This window comes from Helobdella robusta (assembly GCF_000326865.2).
Source record: "Helobdella robusta unplaced genomic scaffold HELROscaffold_17, whole genome shotgun sequence".
NCBI classification, from domain to species: Eukaryota; Metazoa; Annelida; class Clitellata; order Rhynchobdellida; family Glossiphoniidae; genus Helobdella; species Helobdella robusta.
In genome coordinates this window covers 2,454,084-2,473,358 of record NW_008703942.1, presented here as the reverse complement: position 1 = coordinate 2,473,358, position 19,275 = coordinate 2,454,084, and the positions used below count along the sequence as shown (strand labels likewise).

At 32.1% G+C, this 19,275-nt stretch overlaps 4 protein-coding genes across 4 annotated transcripts; 2 read left to right on the top strand and 2 right to left on the bottom strand.

Moving 5' to 3' along the window:
- Window positions 1-684: 684 nt before the first annotated feature.
- Window positions 685-4,659, bottom strand: HELRODRAFT_170245 (hypothetical protein; the record flags this gene model as incomplete). Its single annotated transcript, XM_009016070.1, has 11 exons — window positions 685-770; window positions 902-1,079; window positions 1,145-1,315; window positions 1,450-1,602; window positions 2,102-2,263; window positions 2,328-2,467; window positions 2,551-2,665; window positions 2,797-2,996; window positions 3,111-3,211; window positions 3,540-3,699; window positions 4,626-4,659. The coding sequence occupies 11 exons, from the start codon at window positions 4,657-4,659 to the stop codon at window positions 685-687; spliced, it is 1,500 nt and encodes a 499-aa protein (XP_009014318.1).
- A 723-nt stretch (window positions 4,660-5,382) lies between these two features.
- Window positions 5,383-7,628, top strand: HELRODRAFT_98446 (hypothetical protein). Its single transcript, XM_009016069.1, has 2 exons — window positions 5,383-5,422; window positions 6,495-7,628. The coding sequence occupies exon 2, from the start codon at window positions 6,519-6,521 to the stop codon at window positions 6,819-6,821; it is 303 nt and encodes a 100-aa protein (XP_009014317.1). The 5' UTR covers window positions 5,383-5,422; window positions 6,495-6,518; the 3' UTR covers window positions 6,822-7,628.
- A 1,761-nt stretch (window positions 7,629-9,389) lies between these two features.
- On the bottom strand, window positions 9,390-10,385 carry HELRODRAFT_170243 (hypothetical protein; the record flags this gene model as incomplete). Its single annotated transcript, XM_009016068.1, has 1 exon — window positions 9,390-10,385. The coding sequence occupies one exon, from the start codon at window positions 10,383-10,385 to the stop codon at window positions 9,390-9,392; it is 996 nt and encodes a 331-aa protein (XP_009014316.1).
- Window positions 10,386-16,574: 6,189 nt separating this feature from the next.
- On the top strand, window positions 16,575-19,052 carry HELRODRAFT_170242 (hypothetical protein; the record flags this gene model as incomplete). Its single annotated transcript, XM_009016067.1, has 2 exons — window positions 16,575-16,634; window positions 18,771-19,052. 2 exons carry the CDS (start codon window positions 16,575-16,577, stop codon window positions 19,050-19,052), a joined length of 342 nt encoding a protein of 113 aa, XP_009014315.1.
- Between the last annotated feature and the right edge of the window lie 223 nt (window positions 19,053-19,275).

Sequence of the window (19,275 nt, the reverse complement as noted above, 5' to 3'; positions counted from 1 at the left end):
TGCTCCAACCGTGGATACATATATATATATAATCCAACATATAAGTATGGAATGTCGAAATAGTTTTGAGTTAAAATGTAAACATAAGAACATTTTCAAAAATCTTCCCGGTCTTGAAAAAAATTTTCAATAAAGTTGTTTAGATCCGCCACTGAAAAAGTGACGCCCACAAAAATAATGTCAAAATCGGCTTCGATACATCAAATTAACAAACGTCAGTCATTTTCCAAACATTCATTCTTTGCCCGTTATGGTAGTTAACTATCGAAGAGCAATGTAAGTTAAAATACTTTTCAAAAAAGTTCAAACGAATATTCCAGTCCATTGGACGCTCATAAATAAGTCACTTGAATGTGCGTTTTTTGATTGAAATTTATTAAAATTTGGTCTTGTTCATTTCGTACATCTACTTAACTATTGTTTTACGTATCCATTTTTACGTTTTACGTATCCAACAAGAATAAAGATGTTAATCGAAATTGAAAATTATCAACGGTTTTGACCGATTCATTTCAGAATTCTCCATAACCTTGTATGTGTAAACTTCCTGTAAACCAACGAAAACTACAAAAAATTCAAATAAGGCTATTAAAAGTTATAACAAATGAACAAGCGAATAAAATTATCAACAATAATTTATTCACGCATCAAAAATATTTTATTTACAAAACTAGATATTTTAATTTAGCTCTCCAGTTTCCTTTTCTTAAATTTACCATCTTGTGAACTAAACTTTTTACGCTTTTTCGCGTTGGACAGTGCACCTACATCTGAAAAAAAGATAATTCAAATGTTTGAACTACAATGATATGAGTTTTACAACTAAACTGATGACAGCTTAAAAATTTTAGAGGCAAAATATTAAAATAAATTTATTCAAGGATCACGAAAATATTTTTACTTAGGTCGACAAAAGGCGGTGTAGAAAATCCAAACGACAATGCAACTTTTTGCAAGTCTAAATTATGAACATCAAATATTGCTTTCTGTGAATGTGCTGCATATGACCGAATGTAAGATTTATATCCTTCTTTTGCCACTTTGTTTAGATAGTAATTTCGTGACACAAGCTGTTCCAGCTATGCAATCATTTATTTAAAAAAATTAAGAAAGATTTTTTAGGTTATAATAAGATAATAATTACCTGGGACTGAATATTATAGACTTTTTTCCAATTCATCTCGTATTCATTCAGTGGAATTTTTGCCTTTTTCAAAAACTGCAAGAAGCCTATTTCATCTGGCATTAAAATCAACATTGCATTTCCAGATGCACCCATACCTCTGGCTGTCCTCCCGACCCTATGTATATATTCCTGTCAAAGATGGGCAGATATGCACACTTTGGTTTCGTTTTACAAACAATTTTTATCCAAAAAATATTTCAAAAACATTTGCAAGATAAAACAACTGAAGTTATTTAATAACCATATAAAAATAGAACACATACGTTAGGATCATCTGGAGGGTCGAACTGAACAATCCAGTCAACCTCTGGAATGTCCAATCCCCTAGCAGCCACATCCGTACACAACAATATGGATTTTTTGCTTTTACAGAATTGAAAAAAAGTTTGCGTCCTTGTGGCTTGCTTTTGTTTTCCCTGTGATGTTCGAAAAAGAAAATTTTTAAACCATCGTTGTATGAGTTTATTAAATATTTATCAGTTGATTTATATTTATTAGAGTTCAATTATTTGACTGTTAAGAAACTTAATTTTGCTTGTAAGAACAATTATACACCTTAACAAAATGTAAGAATATAATTATCATGGCTGCAACATTCGGAGACATCATAGCTTCAAATTGTCTTGTCCTTGACTAATATATCAACATTTTATACTAAACTTTCTTGTCTTATTTTAAAACAATATCTGTCTTGCTCTTTTACTGACTAATCTTAAAGAAAACCATGATAGAAACTGTCTAATAAAAATGTATCACAATTGTTATATCTCAAAGTCGTTGACTTGTGTTTAAAAATACTACTTTGTCTCAGCTATTAGTAATAATCAGTAGAAAATAGAAAACAAAACTCTATAACTAAATGCCACTGACAAAATTTTTTAAATCTGAAATATCAGATAAACATAAAAAACTTACATGTATGCACATAACTGGCAAATCAATGTAGTTCAGGAGATCATTGAAATATTTAACGGCATTGCAGGTACTAAAAAATATCATGATCTTTTTGTCTTTGATTTTTTTCATGAATGTGTACAAGACTAAAAACCGTTTTTCAGGTGGGCAGATGATGTAACCCTGCAGAATATAAAAAAACTCAATGATATAATAATTAGAAAATGTTCATTTGTCGTGTTGATACCTGTTTCAATCCTTCAACTGTGGCTGCAACTTTCTGGTCATCCACACCTACATACATGGGCTCTTTCTTTAGAGATATTTTAGACAAATCTTCTATATTTTTAGTCTGGGTAGCTGAGAACATCATAGTCTGGCGATTTTCTAAATTTGTAAGATAAAAATAAAAAGGTTACCAACATGTTTATGCGAAAAAATTTACTGAAACTTCTTAAGTGGTTACAGACTTGGTAAGATTCTTATGATCTGCTTCATATCCTCCTCAAATCCATCCTGCAAAATTCTGTCAGCCTCATCAATGACAAGTATTTGAAGGTTCTTGTACACAAAATCTGAGGTGTTCTGTAAGTTTATTTAGATGCTAAATTAAACAATGAAACTTCAAGAAATAGTACAAGTAAATTCAAATAAACTGTCAAATCAAAACAAAACCAAACAATTCGGAACATTTTAAATGAAATTAAGGGACAAACTTGCAGATGGTCCAAGAGTCTTCCTGGCGTGGCTACAAGTATGTTGACACCTTTTCCCAATTTTTTGGCTTCTTGCTGCCTGTTGGCACCCCCCATCACCAGTCCAAATGTGTGCTTGTGGAACTGGAGAAGCTCCTTCAAAACTCCATACGTCTGCATGGACAGTTCTCTTGTTGGGGAAATAATTATTGCACCTGTACCTAAGCATGCAAAAATTTAATCTTTGAGTTATAACACTATTTCGAGACAATTCCTTGAGCTGATTTTGTAAAAAGTTTTTCAAACTAAATCATAAAAAAGTAATTTACATTTACCATTTCTAGTCTTGAAAGCAAGGTTGTGGATAAGTTCAACAACTGGAATAAGAAAAGCCAACGTTTTTCCACTGCCAGTCTTTGCAGCACCCATCAAATCCCTATATAAAAAATTGAAAATATTTGCTCTTACAATATATACAAAAAAATAAAACATACAGAAAAAAAATCAGCCAAAATATAGCTCCAGTAATCCTTGATAAATGCTAGTTTTACAACATCCTGTCAGGTTCACGGTTCTGTGCAATTTCACAGCAGGTCATTAATTTACATGCTCATGTTATTTTATTTAATGTCAATGCAGCATTCTTAAATCATCTTACGTGCATCCCACCACATTCTCTTTAACTAGTAACTCAACATGCATTTATCTTTAAAATTATCTGAACAGTTTCCTTCAAACGTAATAAGGAATAAATCCAAACTGACCTGCCCTCAAGAAGGGAAGGTATGCATTGAGCCTGGATGGGAGTCATCTCTTTAAATCCCATCCCTTTAATTGCTTTCAAGCATTCATCTGAAATGTGCCCTTCCAAAACATTGAACGATTTGTCTTTCAAAATTTTAACAGCTAGATCATTTTGAGCACCTATAAATGTTTTAAACAGGGAAGGTTTAAGTAATAATTTGCAATAATGTATTATTAAAAGATTAGATAACTGTGATTTGCATGTAACATCTAAAGTTCACCACAAATATAATATAAAAATATAATTTAAAAAATGTTATTTACGCCTAATAAACAAAACATTAAAATTAAAATATGCAAGCAAGCTAGCTTATCAAGTTGCAGTTAGCTGAAAATATTTTTGTTGATTGTTGCATACTAACATGCGATGCCCAATGACAGTGAAATTTTAAATGTAATTTAAAAATTGAATAAATAAATATATATATATATATATATATATATATATATATATATATATAAACAACTAATGGTTATATATACATATTCACAAGTGTATATGGAACGCCTATGACATATTGATATTGAATTATAACATTATGTTACTAATTTCCATTGATTTAGTTTTAGTACAGTTATTTAGTTAATATAATATAATATAATATTATAAACCAAGTTAAAAAAATTCATTCTAGGGTAATTAAGCAACAAAATAGAGCAAGAAATAATAGCTCAAACAAGAGATAAATTTAAATTTTCTCTAACACTACATCATCATGAATAGAATTTATAATTTATATTTGATGAATTTTTGTAGATTTTAGACAATGCCAGCTCTGTTAATAAAATATTAACTTTTTTAATAAACATTTGCAGTTTGAAAAATTTAGAATATTGAACTTAGTGATTTATATTGATATTCATTTTTGATATAGAATTCACCGAGTCAACTAGTATTGAATAAAAATATTATTATTATAAAAATATAAATAAATAAAATTGCATCTGTTTGTTTGAAGTGTGAATGTGAATTGAAATTGAATTTTAAGGATAAATAACAATTATAAAAGATAGAAGAAACAATTAGAAAAATATACTGAACACACTTGGCACAATCTCCTGCGATTCCGAATTATTCATTTCTCAGACGGGGCCAGTTAGGTCAAAAGAAACTTTTGTCACCACCTCGCGACGATCTTTGATGAACGATATTACAAACTAAAACGCCATAGGTAAAAAACAAATGCTTCATCGTAGTACACATACTTCTATATTCTATAATAAATTCTATATTGAATTTTCTATATTTTATGATGCATAATATTATGCTATATTTTTATACTCTACTAATTTTTAATTTTTTTATTGAAATTTCTTGAATTTAATGTTTCTCCGCAATAAAAGAGATTTTTTAATTGCAACTTGGCATTGCACTTACCCATATATATATAGAATATGTATATGCTCTACATATAACAGCCCTTACCTTAATTATCATGTTCTATAAAATTGACCTATCATAATCTTTTTAAATACTGTTACAAAATAAAATTGATTTTGAAGCAAGAAGTACAACATCGAGGTAACACTATTTTTCTTATTTTAAACAAAAATTCAATAAGTTACAAATAAAGAATAACTAGTTCTGATTTTATAATGACGCAAAACTTTTAAGTTATAACTAATGTTATAGTTCAGTTCCTATTGTATTATTTTATGCATATATATTTAGAATTCATCATGGAATTCGGAATTCATACATTAATTTTGTCAATGTTATTTAAACTTTCCATACACTTGAGTGCCACAATTTTCAACTTTCGTTTACTTTTAATCTGCCTAAGGAAGTTTTGCTCGTCGAATTTCGAGTATTCAACGAAGAAAGTGTTTAAGGAACTGAAAAATTCAGGTTAGGTAATGGTTAAATTTATTAGATTAGTTGATGTGTACGATGTTGGTGTAGCAGCTTCTAGGTACTTTTACCGCCTGCTGATTGATTCGGATTAACAATTAATTAACTTGTGCTTGTGTTTCATCATGAAACATGAAACTTTCATGTAATATTGGGCATTCCCATTCAATTCACTTATCCTGTCATCTGGCATTCCACTCCATGTGGGGTGCATGGGGCGGATCATGCTCATCTCATCCTATGGCTTTTTTTTATGATCATGCATGATGCATGCTAAACTTTGTCTTGATCATTAAATTAATATTAAATGAGTATCAAATATCATACTGTGCTATTGTGGTGTCTCAGTTGTCAGTTATACATTAACTGAATTGCATCACTGCAAAAGAGCTCCAACTTAAAGTCTTAATCTTTAGGACTGGCCGGGTTTTTCAAATAGAAAGAAAAGAATGTTATTTATTAACTTGGTAATTTCAATATTTCAACTATCTATCTACTACCATTCAATATGTATCTGTTTAGTCACTTAATTTATGCGTAAGGTGGGTATTATTATTATTATGTATGTATATTATTATGTATGTTTATAAGTATTGTTCAACAATCAAAGGAAAATGCAACATTAATTTTATTTATTTGTTGATCGTTATATCAATGGAATGATGTTTGGTATTTAATGTAGCACAATCTTCTTTATAATATATACTTCATTGCACAAAACTTGAGAAATTGGGGATAGTGACATGACTTTTAAAAATAGTGACTAATACATTTAAAAAAACCTGCAGTGCCAGCCAGGCTTCATATAGTTAATTAGGTTTGCAAGCAGAAGTATATTGTTTTTATATTAGTTTTGTCAATGAATCATTTGGAAAATGCAGCTTATACATTTTTTATGTAGTTATATAAAATATCTACACATATACGTACACATGTTTGTGTCTGTGTGTGTGTACATGTATGTGTGTCTTAAATTTATTTCAAACTTTTTATAACTGTTAAGTTATTATTGTTATATAAAAATGTTTACATGTATTTCTCACTCAGTAATTTTAAATTATTTAGTGCATTTTGAAGAAAAGAATAGATGAACATCTTAATTGAATTTCGCGGAGGAGCCGAGCTGATGTTCGACCACATGAAACTGCACAACATCACTTTGCCACTGCCAGATGAGGAACAACCCCCATGGACCATGAAGCTGCTGCTTGACTGGATAAAACTGAACATGATCAGGGAAAATGCCGACCTCTTCATACAGGCAGGAACCATCAAACCTGGCATCTTGGTGCTCATCAATGACGAAGACTGGGAACTTTGTGGACAATTAGATTATGAAATTCAAGACAATGATCAAATAGTTTTTATATCTACGCTACATGGCGGATGATGATTTTTATTCATTAGTATTCTAATTTTTTTTGTGCTTCATTTTATTTTCATTTTTATTTAAAAAAAACACATTAAAGTTATGATATTTATTTAATAGCATTTGCAACAAAATAAACCCCATTTCATGAGATAATGTTAGGAAATAAATATAGAGCAGTCAAATTAATTATCAACAACTCAAGTAAAAACCACCTATGTTAATGAGAGATTGTGCATTCATTGATTAAATTAATCATGTTCTTATTGCGTAACAGTTCTTATCGTCATCCAAACCAAACATGGAACATTCAATTTCAAAGAAATGTCGTCAATTCGAAAGCTTCAACTGCAAATATCAAACAACACACAACGTGCTAAAACAAATGAAAATTTTCAATAAAGTGATACGGCGGCCGCCGGACGATAATTCTGCAGTGATATTCAAGTTTATTTTTTAAATTTTCACCGTTTCGTCAAATGTACAACTCCATAGGCCATAAATTATAAAAGTATTATATGTACAAACGTTTGAATAAATAAATTAGAAACATGTTTTATGGCCCTGAAAACAAAACAAAATTTATATCAATTGGTGTCTGCAGTTGACAGCCCACTAAACAACTTAAGAAGTGCTCATTTAAAAAGTGAAAGAAAATTATTGGTAAATCGTTAATTTGAAAAATGATGGCTATCCGTTTGCTCATACGGACCCCAATGCAATTATTTACATGAACATATAGTCAGTGTAATAAAAATCTTTGCTAATTTTTGTATATGAATACTTGTTCGTTTACAAACATTTTGAAATAAATATTCGTGCAAAAAATCGAGAAGAGCGTTTATAGGTGAATAAAATATATTACAATACGTACATGCTTCCAAGATTATAGTAAAATAAAAAATAGAAATATGCTCTGGAAAAGAAATCCAGCAGCTAACTGAATCCAGGTTTTTCATAAGTTACGCATGCATCATCTTTTTCAAATGTTTAGCAAAATAATAAATCTCGTCATTCAGAAACGTGCCCATACATTATTTACTTAGTAGTATAGTACTAGAATTAACAGACTTTGCATGTGTCATATAACAGAAAAAACATGGCTCCCAAGTGCTGCATCACATTACTACGATGTATACTCGGTACTGTCACATCAAGTGTATGCAATTATACATACACGCGTTTGTTTGTCCTCAAATAGGACGACAGCAACATGACACACATTGGCTTAAAATAATGAAGGATGAAAAATTATGAAAATTCCAAAGGTGATGCACTTTCTATTTGATGAGACATGCACCACCCTGGAGACAAACTACGATCACATTCAGTCTGCTCCTGCTTCTGCTACTGCTGCTGCTGCTGCTACTGCTGCTACAAAACTGCAATTCCTAAATAAATCAATTGCAGAAGTTCCTACTATATGTGCATCATTGTTTAAGAATGATAAAATTAATCCTGCTCTCTCTAATTATTATATATATATACATAATTGTAAATGCAAGCAATTAAAAACCTTATTGAAAATTTTATTATTAAATGTATCTATATAGAACCACATACATTGCAAAATGTACATCTTTCTGTGGTCTGTTTTAAGCATACGCTTTACATTACATGTGCATTACATTTGTGTAAATAATTTTTAAATTTTTACTCACAGAGCTGTTGAATTGATAAATGAGTCACCTTGCACACATACATCTAAAAACACACTGAAATAAATTATTTTAATGACGCACATACACTAGTTATATATCGAAATGATGAATATGCTAAGTGTGTATGCGGTGTGTGTGTATTTGTTTGTTTGGTGTATGCGTGCGTGCGTGCGTGCGTGCGTGTGTGTGTGTGTGTGTGTGCATTGTCATCGTACGTTATACAATTAAATGTACAAAGCATTCACGTGCTACTTTTGAATGCACTGCACAAATATGCAGATGATTATCCTGAATTATTCAAAACCAGAGAAGAAAATAATCAAACAAATTGAAATAATGTTGAAATTATAGACAGACACAGCGCTCGATTGGTTAAATGTTTAAATACTGTGCGCTGATGATATGGCTTATTGAAAGTACTCTATAGATTGATTACAAAAAGTATTTTAAGCAAAGTTTGTAGCAACATTTGTCTATAAAACATCGCCGTGCTGCACAAAATGATTGCAGTATTTTGATCACTGATTCTCGAAAATGTTATTATTTACTGTTAAACGTTTGATAAAAATGTTAAGAGGCACTTTAAATGAAAAATATGCTCAGACAAAGTTTAGTTCATAGGTGCACACACACTCACATCCGTTATCAATTTCTATTTTTAATTTTTCGAAAGGATCAGAACGTGAATCTGCTTATTAATTCACCATTGGCCAGCTTAACAGCATTCATAATGATATGAGAAGACATGAAATTGCATGTTAATTAAGACATAAATCTAATGCTGCCCAATTAATAGATTTAATCTTAACCTTTCATTAATATTTCACAATTTCAACATTAACGAGTGCATCAAAAAATTATTGAATCTAAAACAAATTGAAATAAATTTACAATTAAACAAAAAATATGCTAAAAAAATAAACTTCATTTAACCATTTGAATGTCTCGTCTTACCATTGGGAAATAGTTTACAAGTTTTGTTGTTTATGTGATCTGATAAATCCCTTTGCAAATTAAAAATTTCTATTTTATACCTATCAATGACAGATTGGAGATCTGAATTTTCATCTTTCAACAATTTTACTTTATCTTCTAAATTCGCTATCCTTTCAAGTTTTTTTGTTCTGCATTTCCTGGCCGCATTCCTGTTTTTTTCTCGTCTTCTCGCTAAACGGGCAAGCTCTTTCTCCGACTTATCAGAAAGTGAGTTACTAGGTGAGGCTAACTCAGGTATTGGATTACTAACCGATGTCGATATTTTACTGTTGATGCTGTGTAAATGAGTCGGTAGCAATTTTTTTGTGTTTGTTGGTGAAATGATGGGTGAGGGTGTTGAAAATGATGGCGGAGATGCGATCTGTTGAGGCAGTACATTCTTGTTGCTTTCCTCAGAGGAGAGCTGATTTGTATAACGATGAGGTAGGGTTGATTCAAGTGTCTGTTTTTTCAATTTAATATTTTCGCAGCTAGTGTTCCTAAATGAGGTTGAAAGATTAATAGGAGCTGAACATTGAACGTCACCAGTCTCTGTGTACGGTGAAACTGGAGTTAGAGTCACGATGGATGGAATCGGGGTTGCTGTTGGCCAGAGGTTTGCCATTTTGCGTCTTTGCAATTCAATTAACGCATCAACAAAACCTTTTGCGTAAGCTTCTTGATCACAATAATTTGAGTTGGAGTTCGGTAGATAAACTGGAGTTGGAATCGGTGTTAATGGGACAAATATGCGATCATACTCGGGTGAGGCAAGTTTGATTAAATTACCAGTAAATTCTGGAGACGGTAAAATGTTGGTCGTGCTGACGATTGATGAGTTCGAAACCAACCCTGAACATTCGATATCCTTGAGAATGTGCTCCTTGAAGCCAACTCGAGGAACCTTCCTAGACTGACTGAAGTCCAGACTCAGTTTCTTTCGATCCATTTTTATATTAATTTTAAATATTCAAAACGTTATTAATAAGTATGATGATCAAAATGTTAATTTATCAGTCGATTATTATTTAACACGTTTTCAAAACTTTGACAAACTAATAAGTGGTCATAGCCTTTTTTTTTATTCTCGTTACAAGTCGGCAAGAATATGCGACAATATAATAGGATTAAACAAGTTAACAAATTTATGAACGTAACTGCGAAACGTTGGTGAAGAATTTGAGTACAGATTTAAAGTTCAACATTTAGATGCACTTTATTTAAAGTTACAAGGCAAAAAAACGCGGACGTTTCGCCGAGACACGAGCAGAAATAAAATGACTCACATATCTCAGTCTCTCTACTTCAAATGTATGGGGAAACACTACTCTTCAATAATAAATTCGCACAGTCATCCATTAATACTTGTATTTGTATATATTTATGTGTATATAATATGCATTACATAGTGGGTGTATATACATATACAATTATGAATATATATATATATATATATATATATATATTGAATTAATATATATATATATTATATATATATATGTGTGTGTGTGTTTGTGCGTGTGTGTGTGTGTAATAAATGTTAGTGATTTGTCATGTAAAAACCTATCATCAGTTTATGATTATAAGAGTTGAGTAGATGAAAATCAAGTATCACACACACTTATATATAAAACACATACGTAAGTATATATATATATATATATATATATATATATATATATATTTGTCTGTATGTGTGTGTTTATGTAGTGTAATGTGTGTGTGTGTGTATTGATGCTTGTCCTTATGTGCAATAAAACAGTTTATCATTACGGTTTTCAACGTTCGAATCATCAGCGTTTACCATTAATTTAACCACTGAACTGTAAGCCATCATTTGCATTACTGATGTGATGAGCTGGTATTTGCTCGGTTCGGTTCTTTCTTTGTGTGCATGTGTGTGTACTTCTGTTCATGTTTGCTTGTGAATGATGCTCTGACACCGATATATGTATATTTGTTTGTGTGTTTGTTTAGTTGTGTGTGTGTGATATGTGCATGCAGAGTGTTAACCAGATTAGTCCGTAATTTTACGTGAATAAGTAAGGAAAAAGATGAACGTCAGGACATAACTTTCACAGGACCATTTTCATGGGAGTGTGTACGTGCATGTATCATGCGTTTATATAGCGAGTGTTAATGCGCTTATTAATGCTACTTATTATATTATCATAAAAAAGTATGCTTAGAGTGCCCGCACGCACGCACGTACTCACGCACATTATTCCGTGTGTGTATGGAGGACTAATAAATTTATTTGCGAACGAATAACATCAGCACCACGTAAACAGTTACAAAAACTACGTCGATGTATACAGTGACGTAATCGGCTTTACGCCATTGGTGCATCAAGATGCAAGTAGGTTATGACGTCAGAAGAGTAATTTCTGATTGGTCGAATGCAGGTCACAGCTGTTTTTAAAATGTTAGTCATTATGCAGTAACATCTCAACATCATATATTGCACGCATAACTATTGTTTTTTCGTTTTGTTCGCCTGTTTTTCTGATCGATCTGTTGTCGTCGTCGTTGCTTTGATGCGTTGTTGTTGCGTTGTTGTTGCGTTGTTGTTGCGTTGTTGTTGTTTTGTTGTTGTTTTTTTGTTGTTGTTACATTGTTTTTGTTGTGTTGTTGTTTTTGTTGTGTTGTTGTTGTTGTGTTGTTGTTGTGTTGTTGTTGTGTTGTTGTTGTGTTGTTGTTGTGCTGTTGCGTTGTTGTTGTTGCATTGTTGTTGTTTGTTGTTGTGTTGTTTCTATGTAAGATTATTTACCTAGATGTCGCGAGTTACTTTCAACTTAATTCTTAGCAAAGTTGTAATTGGTGATGATGTAGTCGGCTGCAGTAATTTGTTAAGTAGCACAGCGCACTCTTGATAACGCAATGAAATCCTCAAAATTTAAACTCGTCTTTTAACCAGAATAAATAATACTGCACACATGTTTGTTCATCTCTGACTATCTGGTCTGACGAAGCCAATCACATCCGAGTACGTGCAAAACGGTCTGATGAAACTTCTCATTCACATCAACTATATTCGCACCGCAGTAAACAAGGTTTATAGTTCAAAATTCAACACTATTTTTATTTAAAAATGTTCTTTTTTTAATATTAAACAACAACAACAACTTATTCTATATAAAAGTTGACCATGCAATTGTACGAACTGGAAAAATGAAATTTTGTTTCAGGTTTTTCAGAAATTTGGTTTTATAAGCAAAATTGTTCAATAATTTTGCAGCCTCACGCCAAACTTCGTCTAAAAATTACATTGGATTCTGCAAAAAATAAATTTCAAAATTTCTATCTGACTTATTTGACAAGCTCACCGACATGCAGGCTACTTGTGCTAAAAAAGTGGCTAAGAGGTGTCGGTACTTGAAATGTTCACTCAAAACTTCTTTTCAACCTACCCATCCGCACCAACGTTGTTAAATAAAAAATACAAGTTAAGTGTTTGATAATTTCAAATCAACCTCCTTATCCACTTCCAAATACATTAATATCAAATGGTTTTTTTTTCTCAGAAGTTTTGATAAAAGATGTGATAAGGTTTTTTAATTATTACGTTACGAACAAAAACGAAAATTGATGAAAAATTCAATCAACAAATAACGAGCTTCTACACCAGTTGGCACGCACATGTAAGAAGAGCAGCGCTACTATTTCGATCCTCCCTCTACTAATGGTAATTTATGTTATCATAACGTTTCATTGCTAAAAATATAATGACTGACTGCATCTTGTTTCGAAGCAACAACAAAAAAGCATTCAATTTTTTTTAATCAGGAAATTATTTATAGATATAATTTTGGAAAATCTCGCTGGAGATATGGTTGAAGATTGGAGCTAAAAATAAACAGAGTAAAAGAAGGGATAACAAATGGAAGAGCATGTACGTTGCATACTACACCGACGTAATTGCATACATGTGAATGTGTACGTTGTATGCAATGCTTATACACAAACATAGCATACAAACCAAACCAACACGTGTACTTGTACATATTGAATAATAATAATATGCATATATTTATTACATAAATACATAATTGAAAAAAATAAAAATATATTCATTCACGTGTGTATACAGATGTACACAGATTATGTAATTATATTATATATAATTCATATGCATGTGAAACTAAATCACTCACGTACTTGGTACATTTATGCACGCACGTACGCACACAAACACACACACGCATGCATAAACACACATACATACGCACAAAAAAGAGCATGTTATTTTTTCTTAGGTATCTATCTACGTTGCGTGGTATCTTGCAGTTTATTGGTTGTACGCGCAACTTACAAACATTCATTTTTCACTTGCGAACGTATTTGCCGTTTTGTGGAGCAACATTTTACGGAGCTATTTCAGGAATTCAAGAATCAGTTGTTAGTCGTGTATTGCAAAATATTAGTGATAATGTATTAGGAAGTGTGGGTGCCAGTTTATCTCTATAACACCACAAAATATATTATATGTGCATGTACGTGTGTCGGTGTGTGTTTGCATATTAAATATCCTCCTGTGTATCTCTGTCTCTGTATGTGTGTGCGTGCGTGTGTGTATATTAGTTTTTGAACATTTGTATTCATGTGTGCGTATGTACGAGTAAGAGCCGGCTTGTAAGTTTGAGCAAATATTTCGCATGTGTAGAACACCAAGTCAAGCAAGACGCACATAAACAAACTTTTACCCGAAACTCTCATGAATGTATAAATAATAAAAAATGTGTTAGAGCTGGCATTTGCATCAAATTTGTGAACATTCGTTAATAATTTAAGGTTTAAGTGTGAGCGTGTTTGTAAAGATTTGCAGTTGAACGTAGATCAGCAAATTAGTTCTCATTTCGATTGTTTGTTCCATCAAAAAATTTTATTTTATAAATTTTATTTTCGCTATTTGGCGAGATAAGCCCTTTTATTGTTAATCAATAACCAATCGTTGCAAACATGCAAACATCCCAATTAACTTCAATTTTCTATGGACAATGGAAGGCCATAATGTAATATAAATTTTCATAACAAATATCAAGCCGCCCGGATGTATTTGCATACGCATGGTTGCCAGCATTTAGCTTGAAACGTTGCGTACCAAATTCTAAGAAATAGACATATCCACAACTGAAAACTCAGTTTCATCATTGTTTTTCCAAATTGCAAGTTACAATAAATGACGGATCATGAAGCAGCGATGTATTTGCATTTATTTTATACATTTGATGATGAGTTGTATTACTACATATAACCTATTCGATTACGTACGTCGCTGATTACAAATAGTCTCATTTGATGTGTAAACGCTAGTAAGAAGATAAGTCATCGCCGTAACAATAATAGCATCACAGAATATATGCAACTGGTTGGATTCCAAATTCAATGGTGGGTCGCTTATAGAAATATGTCTAATATTTACATTGAAAACTTTATAAGCCCTCTTTGTTTTTACAAAAGGGAGTGATTCAATTAACTTTTATTTATTCTTTTATCTGAGGCACAACAACACGTTAACTGTGTGAACAAGAGCCCGTGAAAGCTTACTCAGCAACCCAGATTGTTGGGTGGTCATTGCTATTCAGTAAGTAAACATCTTCCTGATTGGCTGTATGCATGCATGCATGAGATCTATATGTACGTCTAGATGTATGTGTTTATGTGTATATATCTATGTATGTACGCATACTTGTGTTTACGTTCATATGTTTGTGTATGTGTTGTTGTTTCGTTATTGTTTTGGTTATATAATTTGTTGTTACTTTTTGATAACAACGCTTTGTTATATATAATATCTTGATGGATTGGTTCCGTGATGCTGCTTTCGGGTCGATGTAATTTAGTTTAGTTGAGGTTTCTGTCTACATCCTGCCAATGATGTTGATGTTTCTGTTTATATCTTGCCGATGATGTTGATGTTTCTGTTCATATCTTGCCGATGTTGATAAACTCCATCGTTCAAATTCCAATCCAGAAAATATGCTATCAATTATTACGAAACCTTGAGTCAAACTTGCGTTTACAATTCTAAGTGTAGAATTTTTCATACAAAAATTTGCAGAATTTTTCGCCCCACAAACGGAGCACATTCATCAACGCGAGATTTGTATTTGCATCTAAACATATCTAACAAACATATTTAACATAACTTTTTGATGAAACTGTGAAGCGTTCGACGATTCAAAACTCACTTAACTTCAAAAACTTGACTTAATGTGCACACCACTCAGTGTTTTAATACAATCTTCATGTTTTCGTAGTAAATTTCTTAAATTTTTCAAGCAAGTTCATAGTCAAAAATATAACCAATAAATCAATTTATTTAATTTTTATGATTCTTTCGCATCCATCTCATCCACATTCAAGGCGTCAATGAGTTATCTTCTGCAAAAAAACACTTCTCAAACATCGGTGAATGAACACGCACGTGCATCTCTAGCGTACCGTGCGTGCAGGCGTTTGCATTAATAGACAGGCCAGACACAAGACTGGGCTGGTGTTTCCAGTTTCCAGTTGTCCGTGGTTAGAATGGAAGGAAATTAGAGAGTCTGATCTGATAGTTAATGATGAACAACGCCGTTATCAAACATCTTTTCACTGATGTTATCATATGAAACTATATTAAGCAAGAGTGTTTTTTTATGGTTGTAATTATTCTTGAAAAGTTTTCAACTTCAATCAATTTTCTGTTTATTTATATCTGTCGTACTAGCACATGCACACCATCTAATACGTCTTGATTTGTTATCAAAAGCTCTCAAACAAAATAATTTCACTGAATTCGTGCATATTAAACAAATTCAATCACACAACACATAAACTATTACATAAATTAACTCATGAACCTGAAAATTTTAAGCAGTTTTAAAGATACGAGATATGAACTTATTGGCAACAAATAAGCAAACAGAAAGAATCACATAACATTTCTAGCACTCTGTCAATTTTACTTGTTTCATTTTGCCAGCCATTGTACTGTAATGTTTCATAACATAGCATAATGGTGATACGTTCCACCACACTAGCTGTTTCAAGCTTTAGCAACTCATGCAGCTGTGTTTAGACCAATTTAGTAGGGTGATATAAAAATGTTTGCCATACTAATGTTAATTAACAACTGCTCGCCTGCAACTGCAAGATGCCCGGTATCAACGGATTATATGGAGTCAATATAATTTCTAAAATAGCCATTAAAAACGTGGACTGACAGACTACTGTTATGGTTTAACTAAAATCTTATGTTTTTAATCATAATATCCATATATATTAATTGCACCTGTATGAAGAAGAAAGAGCTGACCAATTTTTATATGAAATGAGTTTATTTGGATCTGCATTTTCCAACTTGGGTTTCAACGTTCTCGCTTTTGAGTTTCATTGATTTGAGGTGATGGAGTTTGTTAAATGAGTTATTGTGAAATTATTAAAAAATATCATAACTTTGTTAACGAAATTAGAATGTCACTGAACCAATTTAATTACCAAATTGTATAGTTCCAATACATATATCGTGATTTCGATCATTCGCTTGAAAGCCAGCAGATCTTAAATGACAATGGACATTTAGACAATCTACACTTACAAAAGAAATGCGCTAAAGTAATCCGCTAAAATAAACATTTTCTTGTAAACCAACTTAACGATCGTTTCATAAGTTTCCTGATAATCACGTGACTCCGAACACTCAACAACATTGTCACGATTGTTAATCATCGCTAATGGATTCGTTATAATGTCGACGATGATGAAGATGAGGATGATGATGGCGGCGTTGAAGTTATTTTTGAAAATTATCGTTGCCGGTGAGTAGTGAACTAAATTTAGAAAATGATTTCGTTGAGTTGACAGAGATTGAGATATCGTTTAAATTTAAACTGAGTTGTTTCTTTTGTTTTGTTGGTGGTTGGGTGGGTGCTTCTTTCTGTCTTCTGTTTGCCTCTCTTTGTCTTCTTTGTTAGTGTTACACTTTCTCATGTTAGGCTGTGTTGAGTGTCATATAATGTTGTGTGTTGTGTTGTGTTATATTGTGTTTTGCTATGTTGTGTGTTGTTGTGTTGTGTCATATAATTGTGTGTATTGTGTAATATAATGATGTTTATTCTGTCATAATGTTCGATAAAATGGTTGCGGATTATCAATAATACTTTATGAAAGCCATCGTCACCTTTACAAACAATTACAACAACTCTTCATACAACTCTCAGTCCGTAATGATGTCAAGTATGCAATTGAAGTAACGATAACAGATTAATCTTAAATTGATCTTCAATACATTTGATAAATATAAAGTAAAGACCTCGTAACTCATTCATACACACTCAATACACAAAGACACGTGAGTTATGCATTCAGAGAAATACCAACAAATACCCAAAAATACCAACAAATATACATAAAATCATTAAAAATTCTTTATGCCAAAGAAATCGAAATGTTAAGAATTGGTTAATTTAGTCAGTGATGACACATAACATTTTAATGTAAACGAGTGAATGTGCTGCTTTGTTGATCACAATTTATGTTATTACAGTTAATTATTATTATTAGTGTCTGATGCATGGCTTAGCTGTATATTTATAAAAAAATATACACACACACACAACACACTCATCCCATGTATAAATATATATGTGTATGTGTATTTATATATAAATGTGTGTGTAGATGTGTGTGTATATATATGTGTGTGTGTTTGTATGTTTGTGTGTGTATGTGTGTGTGCGCGCGCGCGCTTGTGTGTTTAAGAATTTAATTACATTGTTTTAACGAATTAAGTTATATAGTTAGGTTGAAGATACAAATACCATCAGTTGAAATTAATTAATTTACATTTCATATACGGTCATCGGCGCTTTCGTTATAATATCTATTATTATATGTAATAATAATAATTTAATAACATTAATAATAATAATAATTATTATTATTTAAAAATAGTTCCTTCGTTAGTAACGCATAACGATGAGTAATCAATAGTCTTACTTGGGTCTCCCCAATAGAAAAATAGACTGGTTTGGTGAATGGTAAATACGCAAATGCATGTATGTATGTATGTGTCCATGCATGTATGCATGCATGCATGCATGCATGTATGTATGTATGTATGTATGTATGTATGTATGTATGTATGTATGTATGTATGTATGTATGTATGTATGTATGTATGTATGTATGTATGTATGTATGTATGTATGTATGTATGTATGTATGTATGTATGTATGTATGTATGTATGTATGTATGTTAAAACAAAACATGATGAGTGATACTGAACCGTCAAACATCAAGTAACAAATGGATTAACACTTTGATTTGTCGTTAATTGCACATGTCAGACACGCAGGAACCGCTGCAACAAGCACGAAATGTGGTTAGTTGCGAAAAACAGTTCCCTGCTGTCGCCTGATCTGACGCTGATCATTTTGCATATTGCTTCAAGAAATTTAAGGGTGTTGGGGTCCATCGGGCCGAGAACCTCGATACATATTGAGAAGAATTCCATCGAGGGGAGGGCGTTCCCATATTTTTTCATTTTGGATGCGGTTTTGCCCGCTGCCCTGGCAGCGGCAACCGCATTCAAAACTCTGGGTATTCCAGCTAGCGCATGTGGTACCTGAAATAAACTAATCCCGACACCCAACTGAGTTAGGTAGAATTTGGTCTTGAGTTCGACCACGACCAGGGCCAAGGTGCATTTGCCGGCCAACCTCCTCCAAACATTCCTTACCGCAATTGTTCTGACCCCTCCGTCTTTCTTATTTAAAGCTTTTATGTATGTATGTATGTATGTATGTATGTATGTATGTATGTATGTATGTATGTATTTATATATGTAATAAA